Genomic DNA, 20784 nt, shown 5'->3' on the forward strand with positions numbered 1-20784 from the left:
ATAAAGATGCCGATACCTGAACTTTGCGTATCCGCCAATACCAAGCACCAATCCAATACGTGTGCGTTAAGTAGATATATATGCTTTAGATAATTATTTTCTAAAAAGTGTACACTACTAAGCCTGGCCTTGAACCCTTTGTCAGAGGCAGGTCAAGGCCAAAGAAAATGGCAAATGGGACACTACTGGGAAGTAGCAGGATCCTCTTTCGTGGCTAATGAATTATGTGGATCGGTGCACAGACTCACCGATACCAGATACCGCATTACAGGCACTGGTAACAGTATCAGAACAGCTCTAAAATGGTCCGGCTTAAGTCCAGAATAGACAACTCAAATGCTGGGTCTAGACAGGGCCTTTCGTGTTTTGCGGGCCACCGTAGTTTCTCGTACACGCTTGGAAGGCTGAGCTGTATTTAGTTGGTTGCAATCGGCAACTTCATCACTAGATGCCACTAATTCCTACACACTGGTCCTTATTAATCGACTGATCAACGAATCCTTTCAGCCCCAACAGTGTTGGTGAGTGGACAATCCAGGGTGCTCAAACAGACCTTTGGCCTTGCAATAACAACGCTGACCTCTGTACATCCTCTGTGGCGCCACATTAAAACTGCAGGTTGGTCAGACCCTGTGAGGCCTCCACTCATTGTATATTAATATTATCCATTGAGATAAAATATTTATTTGTGACTTATTGTCTTACACACTCAACCTTTGAGGCATCTTTGCTTCTTCAATGCAGACAAACACATACAGCTCTGACAGTATAGGCCTCTTTTCTCCTAGGATAGTTATTAAAGTATGCCAAAGAGGAATCATATTACAGTAAGATGATCCTGACCTCCTCTCCTGCTGCATTTATTGGCTCTATTAGTGAATCACACACTCATACACACACACACACACACACACACACGCTGGAAATGTAATCTTAAAAGCTTTAGACATGACCTGCTGATAAATGTTTGTCTCAGTATGCCACATTACAAAAAAAACTACTGAGTAGCAGAGTAGTAATGGGGTTCCAGGAAATATCAACAATTGTGCACCACACCCTGGTAAATGTACCGTGGATAACCCAGAGGAAAGATGGGTGAGTGGTCTCATTCCCACCTAGACTCAAAGGCTGCAGCTGAACAACACACTCTTACCTATACGCAGAATAACCTGCTTTATCTTTAGGTACGACTGAACAGTATAGAGAACAAAGTCCCTCATAATAACCGCTTCTTAAATCACTGATACAATCGGCATGGCTGATGTGACTATTTAGGCCTCTGCTTCTATAATTACTGCCGGTCTCGCCGGTCGTGCCTACATCAGAATGAGAAGTGGATATCCTCTCCTCCTCCCACTAAACTTCCTTCTGCTCTGAGCTGATAAGGGATACAGAACTAAAAATCAAAACAATCTCAACATTCCTGATATTACTCAACCCCAGTATCTCCGGCCTCGTGTGTGGTTTAAGTGGCTCTACCTGCACCTCACTTAAAAACTCCTCACATCATTTGTCTGCAGATAGGAGCAGAATATAAATGTGGAACAACTTCACAAGGACATGCCATACAAGTTTTATCACCATTATAAAATTACATAATCGTTCATACGTTAGTTTAGTGACATATTTAACCTTTGCTCTTTGCACTTAAGCACATAAGCATGTTACAAAACAATGGAGAGCACAGAGGTTTATTTATTTTTTGGTCAGATTTCTGTTGAGCAACAAAACCAGAACTTAGAGTGCTACAAGTTTAAATGAAGAGCCAATTTAAACACCAAACATCTGAAATCACAAACTAGGAGTGCAACTAATGATTATTTTAACCTGATGATTATTTTCTGTGTTTATCAATTACTAATTTTGTCAATAAAATAATATAATAAGAAAATAATGAAAAATGCCTTTAAAATGTAGCATGGCATAGTGATCTATTTTGATTTTTATTCTAGTTTACTATCATATGTTTTGTTTATTTTGTATGTCATACAGGGGGGACACTCAATGGTTTCTGATTTAAAGGTTTCTGTTGTGTATATCTTTTAATCTGTAAAGCACTTTGTGTTTAAGCTTGAAAGGTGTCTTACAAAAAAAAATATTCTCATTCTTATTATTCGTCAAACAAAAGTATCAAATCCGCAAATTTAATAAACTGGAACCAGCAAATATTTGACATTTTTGCTTAATAATGGCGATCAATGGGTTATAAACATAGTTGCTTATTAATTTTCCTTCAATTCCACTAATCCATTAAGCGCTGCAACTAAAAAAAATAATAATTCTGGAGGTATGGCAACACCTACCTGCCCTCATTGACCTTCGTTGCGTCTCCAGTGCAGGTGAATTCTTCAATATAATTCCCCACCGAGCAGTTGATAAGTTTCCAATCAGGTCTGCACACATCCAGGAAGTGCGGCCTGAGCCGACCAATAGAATACTTGGCTATGTCGGTCAGAGACTGGCTCATCGCGGCACCAAAAAGGAAGGTGCCGACGGCTTTGTAAACACAGGAAACGTAGCTGCCAAAAGAGGACTTGGATTTGATGCGCTTTAGATAAACTGAAAGGCACTCGCCAAAGACCATCTGTAAGGAGGAGGGGATGGGGGAAAGGATACAGAGTTAGAGGTTTGTACAGAAATACAAGAAAGAAGCAACTGTATGATATATTTACAACACCAGAGCCAGAAACGTTCCCTAAAATATTGGGTCTAAAATAATCCATTTGTTTTTTTCTTTTTTTTTAAAGTCAAACTATTACATTAATTTCACACAAAACTTTTGTTTGGGTAACAGTGTTTAAAACAATAGTTTGAATTCTGGGATAGAGAGTTAGAAACTGCTCTCATGTCTGTACGCTAAATAGCAACTACTAGGTGTAGACAGTTAGGGGGCAAAACCAGCCCCACTTCAGTTGTCGTACAGATTAAACAAACTAGATATAACGTGTCAATGAGTTTTAGAGGAGCAGTCTTTATGCTAAGCTAAGCATCTCCTGGCTGTAGCTTCATGTTCACTGACAGATAAGAGGGTGGTAGTGAGCTTATTTCCCAAAATGTCAAACAATTCCTTTAAGTACACACTCCATTATAGAGGAAGGCTCATCTATACATAATGTTGAAAGGACCAAGGCCACAGGATGATGTCCACTCAAAATAACATGACTAAACGTTTCTTTAGATCTGATAGTAAATCAGTTTGGCGTATTTGTTCGTGTGTGTACGCGCTCTGTGACGCACCGGAGGAATGACTCATGGGTTCCTCTTGTGAATGTTGTGGTTCAGGTTCACGTGAATGTGTCTAACAGATAAAAAGCCCCACAGGGCTTACACTTGCCTCGCATAAAAGCTGTTGATGGGCTGTTATTGTTACTCTGCTATCCTCAGAAGCTTTCAATAAGCGAACAAAGTGCCCCTAAAGATTAAAAAAGGTGTCTGTTTTACCTGAACTTACTGCAGCTAAAGATGTTTTATAAGTATAAAATGGAAGTCAGCTTGTTTAAATCCCTTTTGAAGATAAAACCTGCAGTATGGAGACTTTTAGTAAACGGATATTCTCACTGTTTATACACTAGGCTGACTGAGTCTCTCTCGTAGGCTCTTTACGTGCCATCAAATTTTTTCAATTCCATTCAGCATCGACTGTCCAAGAATACCGCTGCACTGCTTGTGAAGAGTTTCACATCTGCCATATATAGAGTCTTTCTGCAAACTGTTGCTGCAGACTAATTTAAGGCCGGGAATATATTTTCTGCATATAAAAAAGGTCTGCCTCAGGTCACTTTTCTCTCATCTTCAAACGTTAGTATTGAAAAAGTTCTGAAAACGTTTTCTACAACATGCAGTTAGCAAATTAATTGCAGTTAATGGCAAGCCATTAAAAACACATACATTACAGAATAATGTATCTAGCAGCAACCATGGACTGAGACAAAAGAGAGAAGTAAAGAGTGTAAAAGGGGATCATAATAAGCATTATGTAAATAAGAAGGAAGATGAAATATAAAGAGAACCGTTAGCGGGAAAACACAAATAGATGCACTTACAGTCAGTATTGTGATGGGAATCATGACACCTCCTAACAACTGATAGGTAATGGTGTCTTCTTTATAGGGGTACTTGATTGAATCATCGTTACAGAAAAAGCCTCGGCGGAAAGGACTCTGTTGCACATTGAGTATTACAAATGGGAGTCCAGCTAGCAGAGAAGCAATGAGAGAAAAAACAAGGGAAAAAATAAAAAATACAGGTTACAAGATCATGTCAATGGGTCTCGGACCTCTACCCACGATGCAACACTGTGTGCTCGTGCAAAGCAGGAGACAGCAACCGTGAGAGAGAGAGAGTTACACCAAACGTTGCGTCCTCTGAAGGCAGCATCCTTCGCCAAACTTTCAGGAACATTAAAAAAAAAAGTGCAAATATTAATGGTTAAGGTGTTGGCATGGCAACGAGACAGTTAAATGCTGATAAAAAGGAGTGGATGTTAATAGAGAAAAGCCAAACTTCAAGAGCACAAAAATGACATTTCTGAGCAGGTTACTGAGTCCTCATTACTTTGTCTTTGAAACTGTTGGCGCAGCAGGATTTATCAGGGATTGTTTCTAGTTTGAATTCTCTCAACAAACACACTTGGGCTGACACACTTTCTCACTCATTTCCTGTAACATAGGGATACTTGCTTAACCGCTTCCTAAAACTGACTCTCCAGCTCCAAACTCACACCTTCCTCTGGCAGGCAGGCAGTGAATGATGAAGGGAGCAGTTGTGAGCAGAAATTAGGCTACAACAATATCTAAAATATTACAGATTGTGGTTGTGATACATGAAAGACGATGAGAGATGGAAGAGATAAATCACCGATACCGCGAAGCAATAACCAAAGGCAGACACACACACACACACACACACACACACACACACACACACACACACACACACACACACACACACACACACACACACACACACACACACACACACACCACACACACACACACACACACACCACCAGCACTTTTTTGGCTCTGTTGATCTCCAAAAACAATCGCTCTGTTCCAGAAGAGCATTCCAGCTATTTTAAGGAACAGAGGGACACAGCCTGCATGTCCGTTGCAGTAATTAACAACAGCAACAGAAAGTTCACCCAATAAATTAACATTAAAAACACAGTGATTAAATTGAGCAAACAAAGCCTGGCCTAACTTTATATTATTATATATTTTATTATATTGTTGGAAGTAGAAATGGTACGCTGCTAACTTACTGAATTAATTTGGGTTTGGTGTCTTTTGTACGAGTTTGAGTTGTGAGATTGGACTGTTCATTTAATTTAATAAGAATGTTAAGAGACTAAACATTGAACTATATGATTCCAATCTTCATAAATGGTCAGATTTGTTAGAAGCTAAACGTCCTGCTGTAGTAGCTGCAGCACGATTTCAGATTTATTCTGGATGATTTTATTTTTTATCAGTTTTTTTAAGTGGACATCTTCTTTCACCTTTAGCTTTTGATATAAGAGCTGATGTTGAACACAGATGGGAAACAGAAGCTGAACTAAATAAAATGCACTGCATATGTGGTTTAAATAACGGGTAGCTGTGTAACAGCTACTGAACAATTTAAAAGTATTATCTGTGTTATCAAACAGGAAGCTAGCCATTCTGAATATATCCTAAACTAGGCTCTGGAAATATGTTGGTCTTGCCAGTTCTCACAGCAGACATTTTGACTTGCCATCGCAGGAAAAGCACAACAGTAGCTAATCGCAGAAATAATGGCTGCTTTTCATGTAGGTGTGCCAGTAACCCAGCAGGTTTCTTACCAGAGCCAAGGGCCTGGCATACATCGGAATGCAAGTTATAATTCACCCCTGCGTGTGACAAGTCAACATATTTGCCATGAAACAGGTCATGTACTTTGTCAAACCTGCCTCGAGTGACTCCTACTTACGCAGCTAATGGGCAGGGTGAAGCCCACAGTGTAGAGCACTGTGGAGGTGACTGTGCTGTTGTGGAAAGGGTACTTGATGCTCTCGTCGTTACAGAAAAAGCCCCTCTGATAGGGGCGGATCTTACCCAGGTTAAAGGCTGCCAGAGGCAGACCTCCTGTGGACGGAGAGATCAGGAGGATGAGGTCAGAGTGGGAGAAAAAGAAGAAAAAGAAGCATGGCAAAGGAAGTGAAGGTGCCAAAACAAAGTGTTAAGGTCTTCAAAACTGTCATCCTTCAGATAGAAGTGAATATAGAACTGTAGAGGTCCAGAGCCCGACCAATGTGGGTTTTTTGAGACAGATAATAATTTAGAAGGGAAAAATTCACCGTTCACGGCAGCCAATAGTTCCTTTTTGAGCTGGAATGGAACTAGACCAATTGTTTACTGATATGACCACAAAAAGGTACTTGCTTTCTTAAATAACTTTGTGGTTTGTGCTATGAGCGTCAGGCTAGGATTACGTAGCAGGCCACAGTCTGCAGAGTGGAGACGTTGGTCTGCCACCACAAACGTCACCTGCCTCCAGATCAGCCAGTAGCAAAATTCAATTGTGATAGCTGGGTTTCAGCCAGTAGGCTGCGGTCGCTGTGCATTTTCAAAGCAAAATATGTAGAATCAAATACTTTGCACTGCAATGTCCAGATATGGACCTGAATTAATCAACAACACTAGTAAATACCCATATACAGAGGTTTTAGGATTTAGTTACTTTTTAAAGAATATAAGTTAAATATTCTTTAACATGTTAAATAATGTAACAGGGCTACATTGTCCAGCAATATATAGAAATTAACACTGAGAAATAAAGATTAAAATAAATAAATACCTAAACATCAGTACTGTAATAACTACTAGCCTTTTTTCATTATATACACCAGCATAAATCAGACGCCAATACAGATACCAATATGTCTGCAATAGGCCGGTCGGGCTCCAGAAGAGCCAAATTAAGTGTATGTTAAATCTTTGTGACAGAGATGAGACCCCAACCTTTCTAGCAGTCTAGTTCAAGGAAAAGTTCAAGAAAATTCAATAAAAAAAGACCAAAACCAACAATGAATAATTGTCTCTCAGTAAATTATAAAACTCATCTGTTCTTACTGAAGATGTAAATCTTTAAAAAACAGATCACAAATATGTAGTTCCATGTTTTCAAAAAGGAGAATGATTTCCTTTAAGTGCTGTGTATATAAACAGTGTCTTCATTTGGCACCATTTTCAGCCGTGAATTTTGCGCTGTAGCGAGCATGACGTGTAGGTGGGTTTGACTCATTCGTGTTTATAGTAGATGGTTGAACATATCCTCCAGTACAACGAGTGTGGCTTGTTTATGTGTCTTGAATATTTTTCTGACAACAATGCACATAGAAATCAGGCTACACAGACAATATTTGTTATTAGGATCAATTCATTGTTAGTTTTGGTCTTTTCATGTGATTTGTTCACTGTAAGAAAAACACAAAATAGTGGCAGTCATATCTTTATCTTTTGAGCTCAGACAGATACTCTGCAACATGATGCATTACACACAGCAAAAGACACACGACAACAGTGACTTCATGACTCCAAAAAATGATGTTATTCTTGGGCAGCTTTTCAGCAGGGAGGATTGAGAAGCTTTATTGGAGCACTGACTCACATTGGTGTGAAAGGAGCTGTGGACACAGCTAAGTACTCTCTATAGATAAAATACCATAAAGATAACAGATTATGCTAATTGATCTTGACAGTTCAAAGTCTGAATGCAAAGCTGCTGTCATTTCTCTGGCTGTTTGGCCCGTTTAGCCCATTGTATAGCGGAGAAAAGACGGGAGTTGTTCGTCCATTCAAGCAGAAAATGAGGGTCTATTATTGAACTGTAATGCACGTTAACAAGCCGTGACACATCACATGAAGATACACCTTCACAAACCTATGAACTACTTTTTAAATTCTGTCTGGGATTTCTGTTCTGTCTGCCATTTCTGCAGCTGTTGACACTGTCCGCTGTGCCATCCTAAGTTGACTGGCTACAACAGCTGGAAATGCCAGATAGTCAGGGGGCAGACACACACACACACACACACACACACACACACACACGACGCCCCGTCACTTTCTATCTGCAGCAAACAGCAGTGTAACACTTTAACTTGCTCTCATCTCTTATACTGTGCAACTAAAGGGACAAACACAGACAGAATAACACAATTGTGGATATTAAACATAAAAAAATAATAATTTATTTAATCTTTTACCAAGACTTCACTGCAGCCTGCTCAGTAATTGTGTTTAAGCACAAATATCCTCTCTCCCTGCACATTATTTATTACCTTTAGAAAAAAGAAGCATCGAGCTTTGTTCTAATGAGTCAAACCTCACTACCTGTGTGTGCATGTTTTAGTTAAATGCAGTGGTGCATGACTGTTTTAAAAAGCCTTGGTCTGCACCGGAGACAGACTATCGCAGATGCCTGGTTATAATCTAATGGTCTTCACTCATTAGCAGAGTAATCAAGTTTGCTTCTGCGTCAGTCATCCACACAGCACACTGAGTCTGTACAGTCATACTGCACTCACAAAATGATGCAACATAAAATATGCCCTGGAAGTTTAGTTTACATTTCCCCTTTTACTCATGAAACCAGCAATATTTGTCTGGATTTTTCAACATTTAAGAGTTTAGAAACAGGTAATTGAACTTTTTATGGAAAACCCATATCAGACACAAATCACTATCCCAACAGTGTATTTTTAAGCTATAAAACCCCCAAAAAGGTTTAATCCTACAAGCAAATATGTAATGTTAAGATATACCGCAGACTGTGCGAGGGAAGGTATGTCTTTATGAGTAATGGAACGTATCAATCATTCATAACCAGATTTCAAAAAGAAGTAAAAGTCCCAGATAGGATGTCTGTGCCTACACTGCAAGACTGAAACCGTCTGAAGCCCCACGAGCACCAACGCAATGATTCATACATTCAAATATAAAGACTAACTTTTAGATTATCATTTAATATTTAACAAAAGTGGTTTTAGATACAAGATAAGGACTTATAGGTAAACTTATACACTGTAGTTCAGATATTTTAATCTGAATACAGTTTCAGACCTGATATAAGTGTCCTCCCCCTGTAATGAAGGAAGACTTGTGGTTACCTGAGCCAGGAAACTGGTAAGTGTGTTGAAAACATAGCCTGTATTGTATATAGTAATGCCATTTCTAACTATTTTCAATTAATATTTGGTTTAAATTAATATAAATCAGGAATGTATGCAGCCTTAGCATTTGACTATCTGAGAGAAAGAAATGACTATAACTTTCATGTATGGAAGCATTGTATAATAGGGCAAGCACTTAAATATAAATTAATATAACACTGATGAGAGGAATGATTTGTGTTATAGTGCATGCTGCTACATTATTACAGATTGTTGCACTCAAGAAAAAACACATTATTAACCTTTAGAGTGAGTATCTGAAACAACTGAAGATACGTTGGGACTAATTTGCATACACTGAACACAAAGAACATGTAATTCTTTGTGTACTGGGAGGGAAGAAGACCTCTAGGAACGCTTTAAAGATACTAAACATGTATGAAATAAACATATAGTCTGATTAGTGGTGCCATTAGAGGTTAAAATAAAACAGTGTTAACAGTATAAAGTCTCACACTCGTGGGCTACTGAACATTCACCACTCCCTTCACGTGATGGCAAGCTGTTAAATATCCGAACAGAAGGATTATATTAGGTCACAAATCGGCTTAACATCAATAAGAGCAGCAATAAAAAACAGTCCACAGCAAGTCGGTAAAAAAACTAAAATATTACATACCTAAAATAAGACAGGCTAAGTCGAGCAGGACAAAGGGGATTCCTCTAGTCTCGAACATGTTTGCTCTCGTCTGTGTCTCTCTCTCTCTCTCTCTCTCCCTGGTTTGTGCTGCGTCCTCCTCTCCTATAATAAACACCAGGGGGATGCTCCTCCTCGGGACGTCGCTGCTGCTGCTGCTGCTGCTTCTGCTTCTCCTGCTGCAGGGAGGAAAACAATCCCAACAGCAAATGGGCTAAAAACTCAATAAAAGGTTAACGCCTCCGCAGAGGAACCAGCAGACCGCCCGGGTCGCAGGAAAGCGCAAATCAGGAGGAGAAGTAACGCGTCTCTCTTCTGCTGCTGCTGCTGTTGTTGTTGTTGTTGTTGTTGTTGTTGTGTGCACTGCAGCAGAGCCCAGAACCCCGTGTGTGTCTCATGGTGTTAAAGCTGTTAAATAAAACAAACACTACCACCCGGACTGCCGGTCATTTGGCCCGGACACCTGTTCCAGCTGCGTGCAACCCCGGTGGCGCAGAAGCCGTCCGACGGACCCGGAAAGCTCCGAGGGCCTGGTGCCGCCTTCAGGTGCCAGAGGAAACATCGGAAAGACGAGTTTTTTATTCGTGTATCCTGGAGGGAAAGTAATCGCTTCCAGAGAGAGAGACAGGATCACTCTAATAAATATATATCTGTTAAAATACCTCTACAAGCACCTCTAAAGCTTACTGATTAACACCTTATTTATTTATTTGTTTGTTTATTTGTTTAACCAGTATATAAACATCGCAGGGGTCATGGAGGTTTAAGTGCGGTTGGACTATTTCCGGCCGGGCGCAGTTACTTCCTGGAGTCCCGCTGTGACGTAAGGTTGCCCCGCAACCAGCAGCGACTCCAGGAAGTTATGCCATTTTTGTTTGTTTATTTTAATGTATAAAAATCTAATGTGTTAATCAAATATTATATAATACTCTACAGATTGTGCCTCAGCCTGCTAGCTATGCAAATGTAAAATAATAATTAAAAAAATTATCATTAAAAATGTAGATATAAGCTGACTGTTGACAGCCTTTTATTAGTAAAATAAATAAATAAATAAATAAAGCTGCCAAAACCGATTCTCCTATTTATTAATAATAATAAAAATAATAATCCACTGGTTAACCAACTCCCAGAAGTCACTGATCCAATAACAAATCAGTGCTGAATTAAAATATAATGAGAAAACACCAATGTGTACATTTAATCTATTTCTTATATAATGTCATCATGTTTGCAAACACCGATTTGTCTGTATTTTATTCCCTCAGTGTCTAAGATCAGTGGTTAGAGTTACCATGTACACTTCAGGAACAAAGAGGAGTGTAGGTCAACAGAAATTACAGCTGACATTGTTATCAGCTCACTGACCCCATCTAGTGCTTTGGAGCTTAAGCTACACACACATTATTTATTCTAGCACACAGTTTAATTCCCATCATGTCTCTTCTAGTTTATCATTATTGTTGTTTTTAATCATCTATATATCTATATCTATATCTATAGATATAGATATAGATATATAGGGCCTTAATCTCGGAGGTCACCCAGGGTTTGTTGTTGGGAAAACACTATCAACTTGGAGGGCACAGTGTTGAACTGTTACTTTTAATGGAGTACTTCTGTTTTGTGGTATTAAAAAGTTTTACGGATCTCAGTACTTCCTCCACCACTATGAAAAATACGTGCGTTCATGCTAAAAGACTTTGTATTATGCTCTTTAACAAAGACATATGGTAGGCTATGGCATATTGATAAATGTATAAATGAATTAATTTTATATTTTAATAAAGAAACAAGTTTGATTGTTCATTTGAATTTATTTCGCACCATCTCTCTAAGCCTGACAATCTGACCCGTCCTGTCAAAATCATCAGGCTTGAAGTACTCACTACTTTGAGGACTCAGCAACTTCCCATTGCCTCCTCAAGCCTGTATCACTGGGAAAACTTCAAAATGTGAAGAAGAAAAAAATAAAAACAGCAAGAGATAATGAGAGAGTCCCTGCTGTTACTGACGATGACATAATATTATAAATGGTAAAATAACCAAAATAATCTCTCAAAGATCCTCCATCACAATGTTTGACGCTGTAAGCCTCGAGGTCTCTCCGTTGGCAGTCCTCAGCTGCTCAGATACAGGAATGTAGGAAATATAACGTAAAATAAGGAATATATTGAAATAATTTGTGACTCCAGTGCAAGTTTTATCACCACTTTTATATTTTATGTGTTAAAACTGAACACAATCCTGTTTGTAGAAGCACGACTTTGCGGCGGTTGGAGGTTGATTGCATTGATTAACTGCAGGTGATGAAGATGTTGCTCTACATTGAACTCATCCCTATCACACACTAAAGTCCCTACACACACATTCAAAACATTCAAACAATTTTTGATCCACAGTCCCAGTTTTTGTGCAAAAATGTAAAGTAAACGTTCTGTTTAATCTGAGTTTAACTAGAACTAAAGTTTAATGAGGCTAAGTGATTGAAAACACCTGTGTGAATGGACCACAGTTTGGTTTCTGTTGTTTTTTTTCAGCCTGACATGAGGTTTTAAGCACTCATGGTGATTCTGTGTTTTATTAATTTGTCTTGACAAAATAAAAGGGCTCTTTTTGCATGGAGGCCCAAAGTGTTCAATATTGTTGTTCTCTCACAGCCAATCACATAACTTGCTTTTCCCTGTTTGTCTTATTGCAAAGGTGAAGACTCTGTGATTAAAAGTGTCGTAATAAAAAACATAAAAACATCCATCGGGAAAAAAAAGGTGAGATAAAAACAGACTTTAGAAAATAAACGTTGTAAACGTGTAAGTATATACAATATAATACTGTATTAATATGTGTATTATTATGGGATAGCTAAGAAATAAAAAAAAACGTTAATATTCTGTAATATCTTTCTTACATTACATAAACAAACACATAATAAATAATAAAATATACACAATGCACAAATATGTTTTATTCAACGCATTTACATGAAGTGAAAAAATAACTTGAACTGTAAAGAAAGTAATTCAATGTATTATTACAAGGAATGTTTCAATGGCAAACAATAAGAACCATTTAAAAAGTGCCTCTTTTCACATCTATGGTCAACCACCAAAAGTACAGCTCGCTTTGATTGACTGAAGAAGTGCTGGAATGAGATTTATGGGCAAATATATGAAAACAAATATAAAATAACCACCAAGGCGGGTGTATCTCTAAACCTAAAACAGCTCCAGTTTTCCGTGACACAACATTTTCTCTCTCGTCACATTTGATTGAGAAAAATATTAAGTCTCACTCTGACTTATGTGAAGTCATCGTCAATGTCAGGACAGTGAACAGTGTTACTGTCAGTCAGTAATTGTTTTCTTTATCTATCCGTTATGTGTCCACAAATTAGTCTTTTAAATTAACATTTATAAATAAACCTATGTTTAGATATATTTTGGGCGTAAATACATACGTCTCATACTCATAGGTAGCATTTTACTGACAGATACCTACTGATACTGTCTTTCATGGCGTGTTTTTCTTTGACTCATCATTCTCACTTTGTCATAAAAGTGAATGGTCCACACATAATACTGCCCTGGCAACAACGGCATCAGAAATCATAATCCTCATAAATGGCATTTACAAAATAATAACAAACTTAAATACAAGGAATGAGGATTACTGATCAATAATTTATTTTAAAAATATGTTTTACAAGGCCATTCCAGGCTTAAAACGAGTCCTTCATTGTTTATTTGCCAACGTCTTGTTCGCTTTCAGTCCACTAGGTGGCTCTGTTTCCCTACATATAAAAACCTGTAGGGTTCAATTTTCACTGGCCAGCCTGACGAGACAGTGTTCAGGTTTTATTCCCAGAAGGCACACGGTTCGGAGACTTCATAGCTCATACTTAAGTTGTCTGATTTCTTTCTTAAAGGCCTTGTTGCTGTTACAAAGGAAGTTACAAATGGACATTAAAAGGTCCAGTCTGTAACATTTAGGAGGATCTATTGTCAGAAATGGAGTATAATATTCATAGGTTATGTTTCCATTAGCGTATAATCACCTGAAAATAAGAACTGTTGTGTGTTTGTTACTTTAGAATGAGCCTTTTATATCCACAGAGGGAGCGGGTCCTCTTCCACGGAGGCCGTCATGTTGAACCGCCATATTTCTACAGTAGCCCAGAATAGACAAAGCATACACCGGCTCTGCCACCGTAGTTCCTCCTATATAAATGCTCGGATGGCTGAGCTGTATTCAATTGGTTGCAGTCTGCAATGTCATCTGAATCCTACACACTGGTCCTTTTAAATTAAAGATGGATGTTTCAGACAGGAGATCATAAAGTCCACTCCAGTTCTGTAGATGAATTCCTCAAGCCGTTTAATCAGTTTTAATTCATCTTAATTTCATGTTGTCCTTTCTAGAGCAACAAAGTGCTCTGAGTTCTTGAAAAGTAAAAAGGTCTTCACATTTTTTTCATTAAAGGAACAGTTCGACATTTTGGGAAATATGGCTGTTTGTTATTATTTTTTTTTGCTGAGTGTTGATGCCAGTTTTATATCTGTACGAGAGGAGAGGGTTAGCTTAGCATAAAGACTAGAAGCAGGGGGAAGAAAACTAAATTGTCTCTGTCTAAAGAGGAAAAATCCACCTACTAGCACTTCTAATGCTCATAAATTAACACATTTGTCTTGTTTTTTTTTTTTTACAGAGGCTGGTTAACCGTTTACCTCCACTTCCTGTCTCTTAGCAGCAGCAGCATGTCTCTTATCTCTATATGTTAAATATGGAAGGTTTATTTTAGCTCTGCATAGAGACAGGAAACCACAAAACCACAAAAATGTTTTGTATGAATAAGATAGCTTTGACAGAGCCAGGCGAGCTCTTTCGTCCCGTTTCCAGTCTTTATGTTAAATTAAGCTAATCATGTGCCGGCCCTAGCTCCATATTCAGTGTACAGAGATGAGAGTGGCATCGGTCTGCTCATCTAACTCTTGGCAACCAAGCAAACAAGCACATTTTCCCAAATTATGTAGCATTCCCCAAACTATTTCTTAACTGATTGTAGTCGTTGTGCTTATTGTAACTCAACCAGCCTTTATGTCTTCTTGGGGTTCGAGTTTTGCTGTTGTTTCTGTTTGCGGAGGTGAGCTTCAATCTCGTGTCTGAAGAACAGCATCCCCAGCTGGCCGTGCGAGGCCTCGTTCATGGCCTTGGACTGCATGCACATGCGGTACTGGTCTGGAGGGAGCTCATCGGCGCAGTGTTTCTCATGCCACAGGTGGAACAAACCTCTTGACGGTGCTCGGACCACTAGGAGGTTGCTATGGAGGTACTTTCTGTACAGGTGGACATCTTCGCCCCCCCAGCCTTTGATGTCGATGTCAAACCCTCCTGAAAACAGCAGAAGGGGAATGAAGAAAATTTACATTTAGACAGTACTGACATGATGACCAAGTGTTATCTAGGAGCAGCTTTCCAGCCCCCTACTGGTTTGGTTCCTTGATTCTGTTGTATTCACCTTGATCTACCCTGTCTCCTTCCCCCTGGCTAATTTTACCTTTTAGGTGCAATTGACCCCCCTTTCCTGCCTTTCTATTTCCATCGGTAATCACATTCTGTTGGATTTCTGCCTTTTGTTTTACTTCCTTTTGGTCCTAATGGTAATCATGTAACATCTGGAGACTGCCTGATCAGACACTACCATTTACATACTGTCTCATGGTCGACTCAGATCTGCTCTGTGTTTGTGAGCCAGGATGCACAGCAAACCTGAACTGAACATAGTATAATAAAAAACTTCATTACACCATCATAGGATGTGTTGTTATGTATAAAAAAAAAAACCAAAACACCCTTTTGATATGCAAACATTTCTAAGCAATTAAATGTTTCAGTACTGCGTTCACTACCTCTTAAAAGGGTGCTGATTATGAATCCTGATTAGAGTCTGCAGTATGTGATCATAATCAGTTTTCTCTTTTCATGGCCTGATTTGTTGTTTCATGGGGGGGGCTGTGCACTGCAAAACAGGTCTTGACCAGGCATGTTTATACCTGTATCTTTTAGACTGAACTACGTACGTCTGCTTCTGCTCATGGTTTCTGTCTGTCAGCAGTTATATTTTGATTATTCTGTCTGTTTCTGTCCCTTTTTTAACTCCTGCTCCAGGGCTAAACAGAGATAAGACAGGAATTTTAAACCCAACAGATAAATTGTTCATTTGTTTGTGTGCATGACCTAAATAACATATTGCACTGTAATTTCTGAAGAAACTAACACTGCACAACTTGATTTCACTTTTAAAGCAATAGTTGGCCATTTTGGGGGTAACTTCTTTTCATGAGTTAGATGAAAACGTTGATATGTCTGTATGTAAATACAAAGCTGCAACCAGCAGCTGGTTAGCTTAGACTGGAAACAGGTTAATTCACTATTTAATATTATAGCAAACAGTTATATCTTGTTTGTTTAATCCGTACAAAAGTGCACACACAATAAGTTGTGGTTGCACAGGATGTCTCTGCTCCTGGCCAAGAAACTGTCTCACGTAACCTCCTGTAAATCTATAATACACAACAAGTCCTCCCACTTAAATGGCAAAGTACTTTGTTTTTCCATGACAGATACAAGCGTTTTCTATACCGATGCCACTATTGACATGACAGCATCATTTGTCAGTGACTTCCACCACCATTACAAATCAGCATTTCAAAAATAATCTGTCTATTGCTGTCACTGTGCCTAAGGTTTGGTTAGGTTTAGGCACAAAAACAACTCGGTTACGTTAAGGGACAGATCATGGTTAGGGGGACTTGAGGGTCACCATGGATGGTGGTTGTGCCTGCTGCCGTGGCCCTGCTTGACCCCCACTGCCAATATTACTGATAGTATTCTTACTCTTATTCTTATTCTTATACTTATACTTATTCTTATTCTTATTAATAGTATCATCATCATTATTATTATTCATCATTCCCCATCATTGTATTGCCGTCATCATCATCATCATCATACTACATAATCATTATATACATACATAGTTGCATACATAAATGCATGTACTTGCATATAACTCTTGGCAAACAAGTGGATAAGTGTGACTTCTTAAAATATCAGACTATTCTTTTAAACCTGATTTCCGACCGTCTCTGAGCCTTGTTTAACATTTCAGCAGCAGAGAGAATTTGCATTCTTGTGTGTGCGTCTGCCCTAAACAATAAACCACTTTGAATTTCACTGCAGCCTTTAATTGATTTCTCTTTGGAGGCAAACTAAATTGATGTAAATCTGTCTTGAGAGCCAATATTCCTCACCTAATATACAGATGGAGAGGGCATGGTGCTATGAGATATGCTAATATATGCTGCAGCTCAGAGCTGTTTCATGCAGAGTAATATAATAAAATCTCCTCCCAGTTAAGAACAGTAATGTAATATTGAACTGTTTGTGCTCTGATGTTTTTCAAATCCATTAAGCTATGGCACCATTAACATAGCGTATTTTGGTAGCCATCCAGGAAGCCCATTTTTACCCTGCGTTATGTAACCTCTGCACAGATAATCAACCCCCAAGAGCAACTGTTTATAAATTCCTGCATTGCTAAGATGTTGTGGTGGGTATGACTGCGGTGCATGTTGTGTTGTAAATGTTGTTGTTCTGTAATATTTACCTATGTTGATGAAGTCGGACCTGTATTGGCAGGTCATGCCGAACCCAAAGTCCCTCCAGAACCCTGTGTCTTTCTTGATCACCTGCAGAGAAAAATAATTTAAATTCTTAGAGAGCTTATGAACAGAAATATATCAGCTCTGCACACACGGGAGGCACTTCAACAGGAGCAAGCTTCTGCGGATTTATGCAGCTGTGGACAGGGGAAATATTTCTGAACCTTCCGGCAATGTGGCACAGCACCGAGTACGATATTTTCCAGCAGAGTGTTTGAAAAAAAAGGAGAGGAAGAGGATAGATTTGATAGGTGTGTGTTACCAGCTGTTGCTCCACAGGTGGGATGTGTTCGGGACCGCCGTAGATGAGAGTGGGGTTGTACTGGCTGAATAACACCGGGTAGAACACCTTTTTACCTGAGAAGGAGCGAGATGGCGTTGTCAGACAGCTAGGCAGTGATTTGATGGGAAGGTGTGTGTTTGTATCACAGGCCCTTTTAACATCTAATATGTTTCACCTCATCATCGCCATGACAACAGTTTGACTGGATCTCCGAATGGATTTTGAATGGTCAGAAATCACCATGATGTTTTATCATTTATTAGACTGACAGGATTCACATTGTCACAATGTATTTATGACTAGTCAAAACCTTAAATCAAGATATTTGTAATTACATTTTGACAAAATCTGAATTTCAGATATCTATATTCTGGCAAGCATGAAGGAATTACTGAATTGTATGTAAAATCTAATTAGAAATGTCCAGAATTAAATTAATTAAAAATTAATATCTTAAATGTGAATTTAAGATATTTCCATTTAAACTAACCAACTTAAATTGGGGATATCTTGAAAGTGGTTTTTCATAATTTCGATTAAAGATATCTTTAATTTAGCCCTTTTAAGGAGATCTTTTTGGATATCACAATCTAATATATTACTGAACCTGGAAGTACAACCAGTCAAAACTAAACTGGAAATATCTCAAATTTGAGTTATTATAGCTACAATTCCCTTTAAGATATCAACAAAGGAGCTACGGACATCCTTAAAAATTGTATTTGTGGAAGCTGTTTAACATAAAAAGGTCTATTTAACTCTCCCTAATGACGTTTTACATATCTACAAATGCATAGTGACTAGTCAGAATGATGATGAAAGATATCTGCAAACACATGCATTGAAATGTAATTGTAGATACCTTAATTTAAAGTTTTAACTAGTCATAAATACCTTGTTGATATTTGTTAACCCTTTTAATCTTTTACATGTTAAAAGGAGCTGTCCACATTGTCTCACCGGGCTGCGTGTTGAGTCGACAGGTGTTGAGGAAGTCAGCGGTGAAGTAGATGTCCACGTCACAGAAGAAAAGCAGCACGTTGCCGCCCTTCCAGGCTCGGGCCCCGACGTCGAGACCCCGTCCCCGAGAAAACTCCTCGTCCAGCTGTAGCAGAGTGTAGTTCTTAAAATTAACTTCCCTGCAGAGACACAGAGGCGAACGAGAGCGGCGGTGATGATGGTGGTCACATTTTCTGCAGAATTTATTCATATACAAAAATTCAAACTCTCCTTGGTGAACTGGAAAGAGAATATGGTAACACTTTATATTAAGGTACACATAATCAGCATTAACTAGTTGCTTGTTAGCATACATATAAGTAGCATGACTTTTATAAGCATGTATTAATGCCTTATTCTCCATGACCATATTCTGCAACTACTAGGCCATTAAGTTGTCCCTCAACAACCTCCTAATTACTGCTTATTGACAGTAAGTAAGGAAGTTATACATGAAAATTACCTTAATTTGCTTTTCTCTCCATGGGCCTTATAAGGTATTAGTACCACAAAAATAGTCACTCTCTCTTAATAACACCTAATAAATATGGTCTGTTCTTATGCTTTATGTGTAAATACTATCCAAATAATTCTAATTAAACTAATGTTATCTAACTCAGAATATGTTCCTCAAGCTAAAGTAAGTTCTTGCTCAGTTCAAGTACCTCAAAATACTTAAAGCAGCAACAAGGAACTTCCATTTTTTGTTGATTTTGGCGACCCCTGCGTACAAAAGCGGTAGTGTTTCCACCACCTTGTTTAATTGATTTCAAGGGGAATCTGACCTTATAATACTTATAATACTAATACTTATACAGAAATAGCCAATCTTCTCTCTGATGGTCTTGTGTGCTTATGTAGGTTACATAAAGGCATCAGTATTAAAGTGAGGCTGTTTCATAACCGGTTAAAAACAAACACAGCACGGCACACATGGGGCCAGATGAACAGGAGTACCAGATCGTTTCTATGACTCTAGGAAAAAAATCTAATGCAGCTGCCATATGCACTGTATTTAATGGGTACTTAAAGGCAACAGAGAACAAGAAATCTGAGGGTCAATGGGGTCCCACAGTACAATTTTGCCCTGGGCTTCCCTTGTGGGTTAATCCGGCCCTGGTAATCCACAGTTTTTTTCCTCCTATGCCTTTAAAATTTTAATGACCTTACGAAGCTTCTTCCAAAAGTTCATATCAGCACAACATTTTTGTGAACTGACTTCTTTTTGTCGACTCCTGGTCTTTTCTCTCTGACTCCGGTCATGATGTGAACAAGAATTAACTGGGACAACAAAGCGTCCTCCATCAGTGGCCTGTTTTCCAAGGATGTGGTGAGAGTAAAGAGAAACAGCTGGATCCAGATGTACACAGCTGTGGCTTTTTGCTTAACCATAACAATTCACACTGTTAGTGACTAATCCTTTGCTCATGCATGCATATACACAGACTGAGACACACAGACACAAACTTGCATCGACTTCGGATAGAAGATACTGAGGAAAAACTGGTTCTCTGTCCGAGGTAGAACAAACAGGATCTAACCTCCTCCTTCGTTCATGTGATGTCTGGTGACATGGCACGTGTGAAACAGCAAAGAGAGAGAGAGAGCAGGTGGACAGAGGCAGACATACACAGCTTTGTTACAGGAAACCAGGATGACCAGAGGAAACACGGTCGGTTTGTTTTTGCCAGAGGCCGCTTGAATCATGCTTCCCACATTTCCATCTAACTGCTGTGTGTGTGAGTGTAGATGTCTGTGAATAATGTGTATCTGCACATCTATTCATGTGTATTACTGCGTAAAAGCTTTTGTCCATCCTTTCAGCCTCTCCCATGAATAAGACATAATAAAACCTTTTAAACTTGGTCAGAATAGCCGTAAATCCCAGAGAAACATAAACATGACACCTATTATGAGTGTCTTATTTGTCTGTCTGAATAACAACTGG

General features: G+C 38.8%; 2 protein-coding genes across 3 annotated transcripts in view; both read right to left on the bottom strand.

The window, feature by feature from the left end:
- The window catches only part of plpp1a (phospholipid phosphatase 1a), a 14864-nt gene extending 4278 nt beyond the window's left edge, over nt 1–10586 (bottom strand). The window contains exons 1-3 of one of the 2 annotated variants that reach the window (XM_051413393.1): nt 9816–10586; nt 4044–4195; nt 2304–2584 (exon numbers count right to left, since the gene is read on the bottom strand). In XM_051413393.1, the coding sequence (XP_051269353.1) occupies nt 2304–2584; nt 4044–4195; nt 9816–9873 (491 nt within the window). In that variant the 5' untranslated portion in view covers nt 9874–10586. Of the gene's footprint in view, nt 1–2303; nt 2585–4043; nt 4196–5952; nt 6108–9815 lie in introns of both variants that reach the window. The other variant, XM_051413392.1, reaches the window with a different exon arrangement.
- A 2190-nt stretch (nt 10587–12776) lies between these two features.
- Nucleotides 12777–20784, bottom strand: part of csgalnact1a (chondroitin sulfate N-acetylgalactosaminyltransferase 1a) — a 34093-nt gene continuing 26085 nt past the window's right edge. The window contains exons 5-8 of the mRNA XM_051413390.1: nt 18798–18976; nt 17817–17911; nt 17500–17581; nt 12777–15221 (exon numbers count right to left, since the gene is read on the bottom strand). Of these exons, the coding sequence (XP_051269350.1) occupies nt 14926–15221; nt 17500–17581; nt 17817–17911; nt 18798–18976 (652 nt within the window). The 3' untranslated portion in view covers nt 12777–14925. The remainder of the gene's footprint in view (nt 15222–17499; nt 17582–17816; nt 17912–18797; nt 18977–20784) is intronic.

The sequence above is a fragment of the Dicentrarchus labrax genome, unplaced genomic scaffold (assembly GCF_905237075.1).
Source record: "Dicentrarchus labrax unplaced genomic scaffold, dlabrax2021, whole genome shotgun sequence".
Taxonomy (NCBI): Eukaryota; Metazoa; Chordata; class Actinopteri; family Moronidae; genus Dicentrarchus; species Dicentrarchus labrax.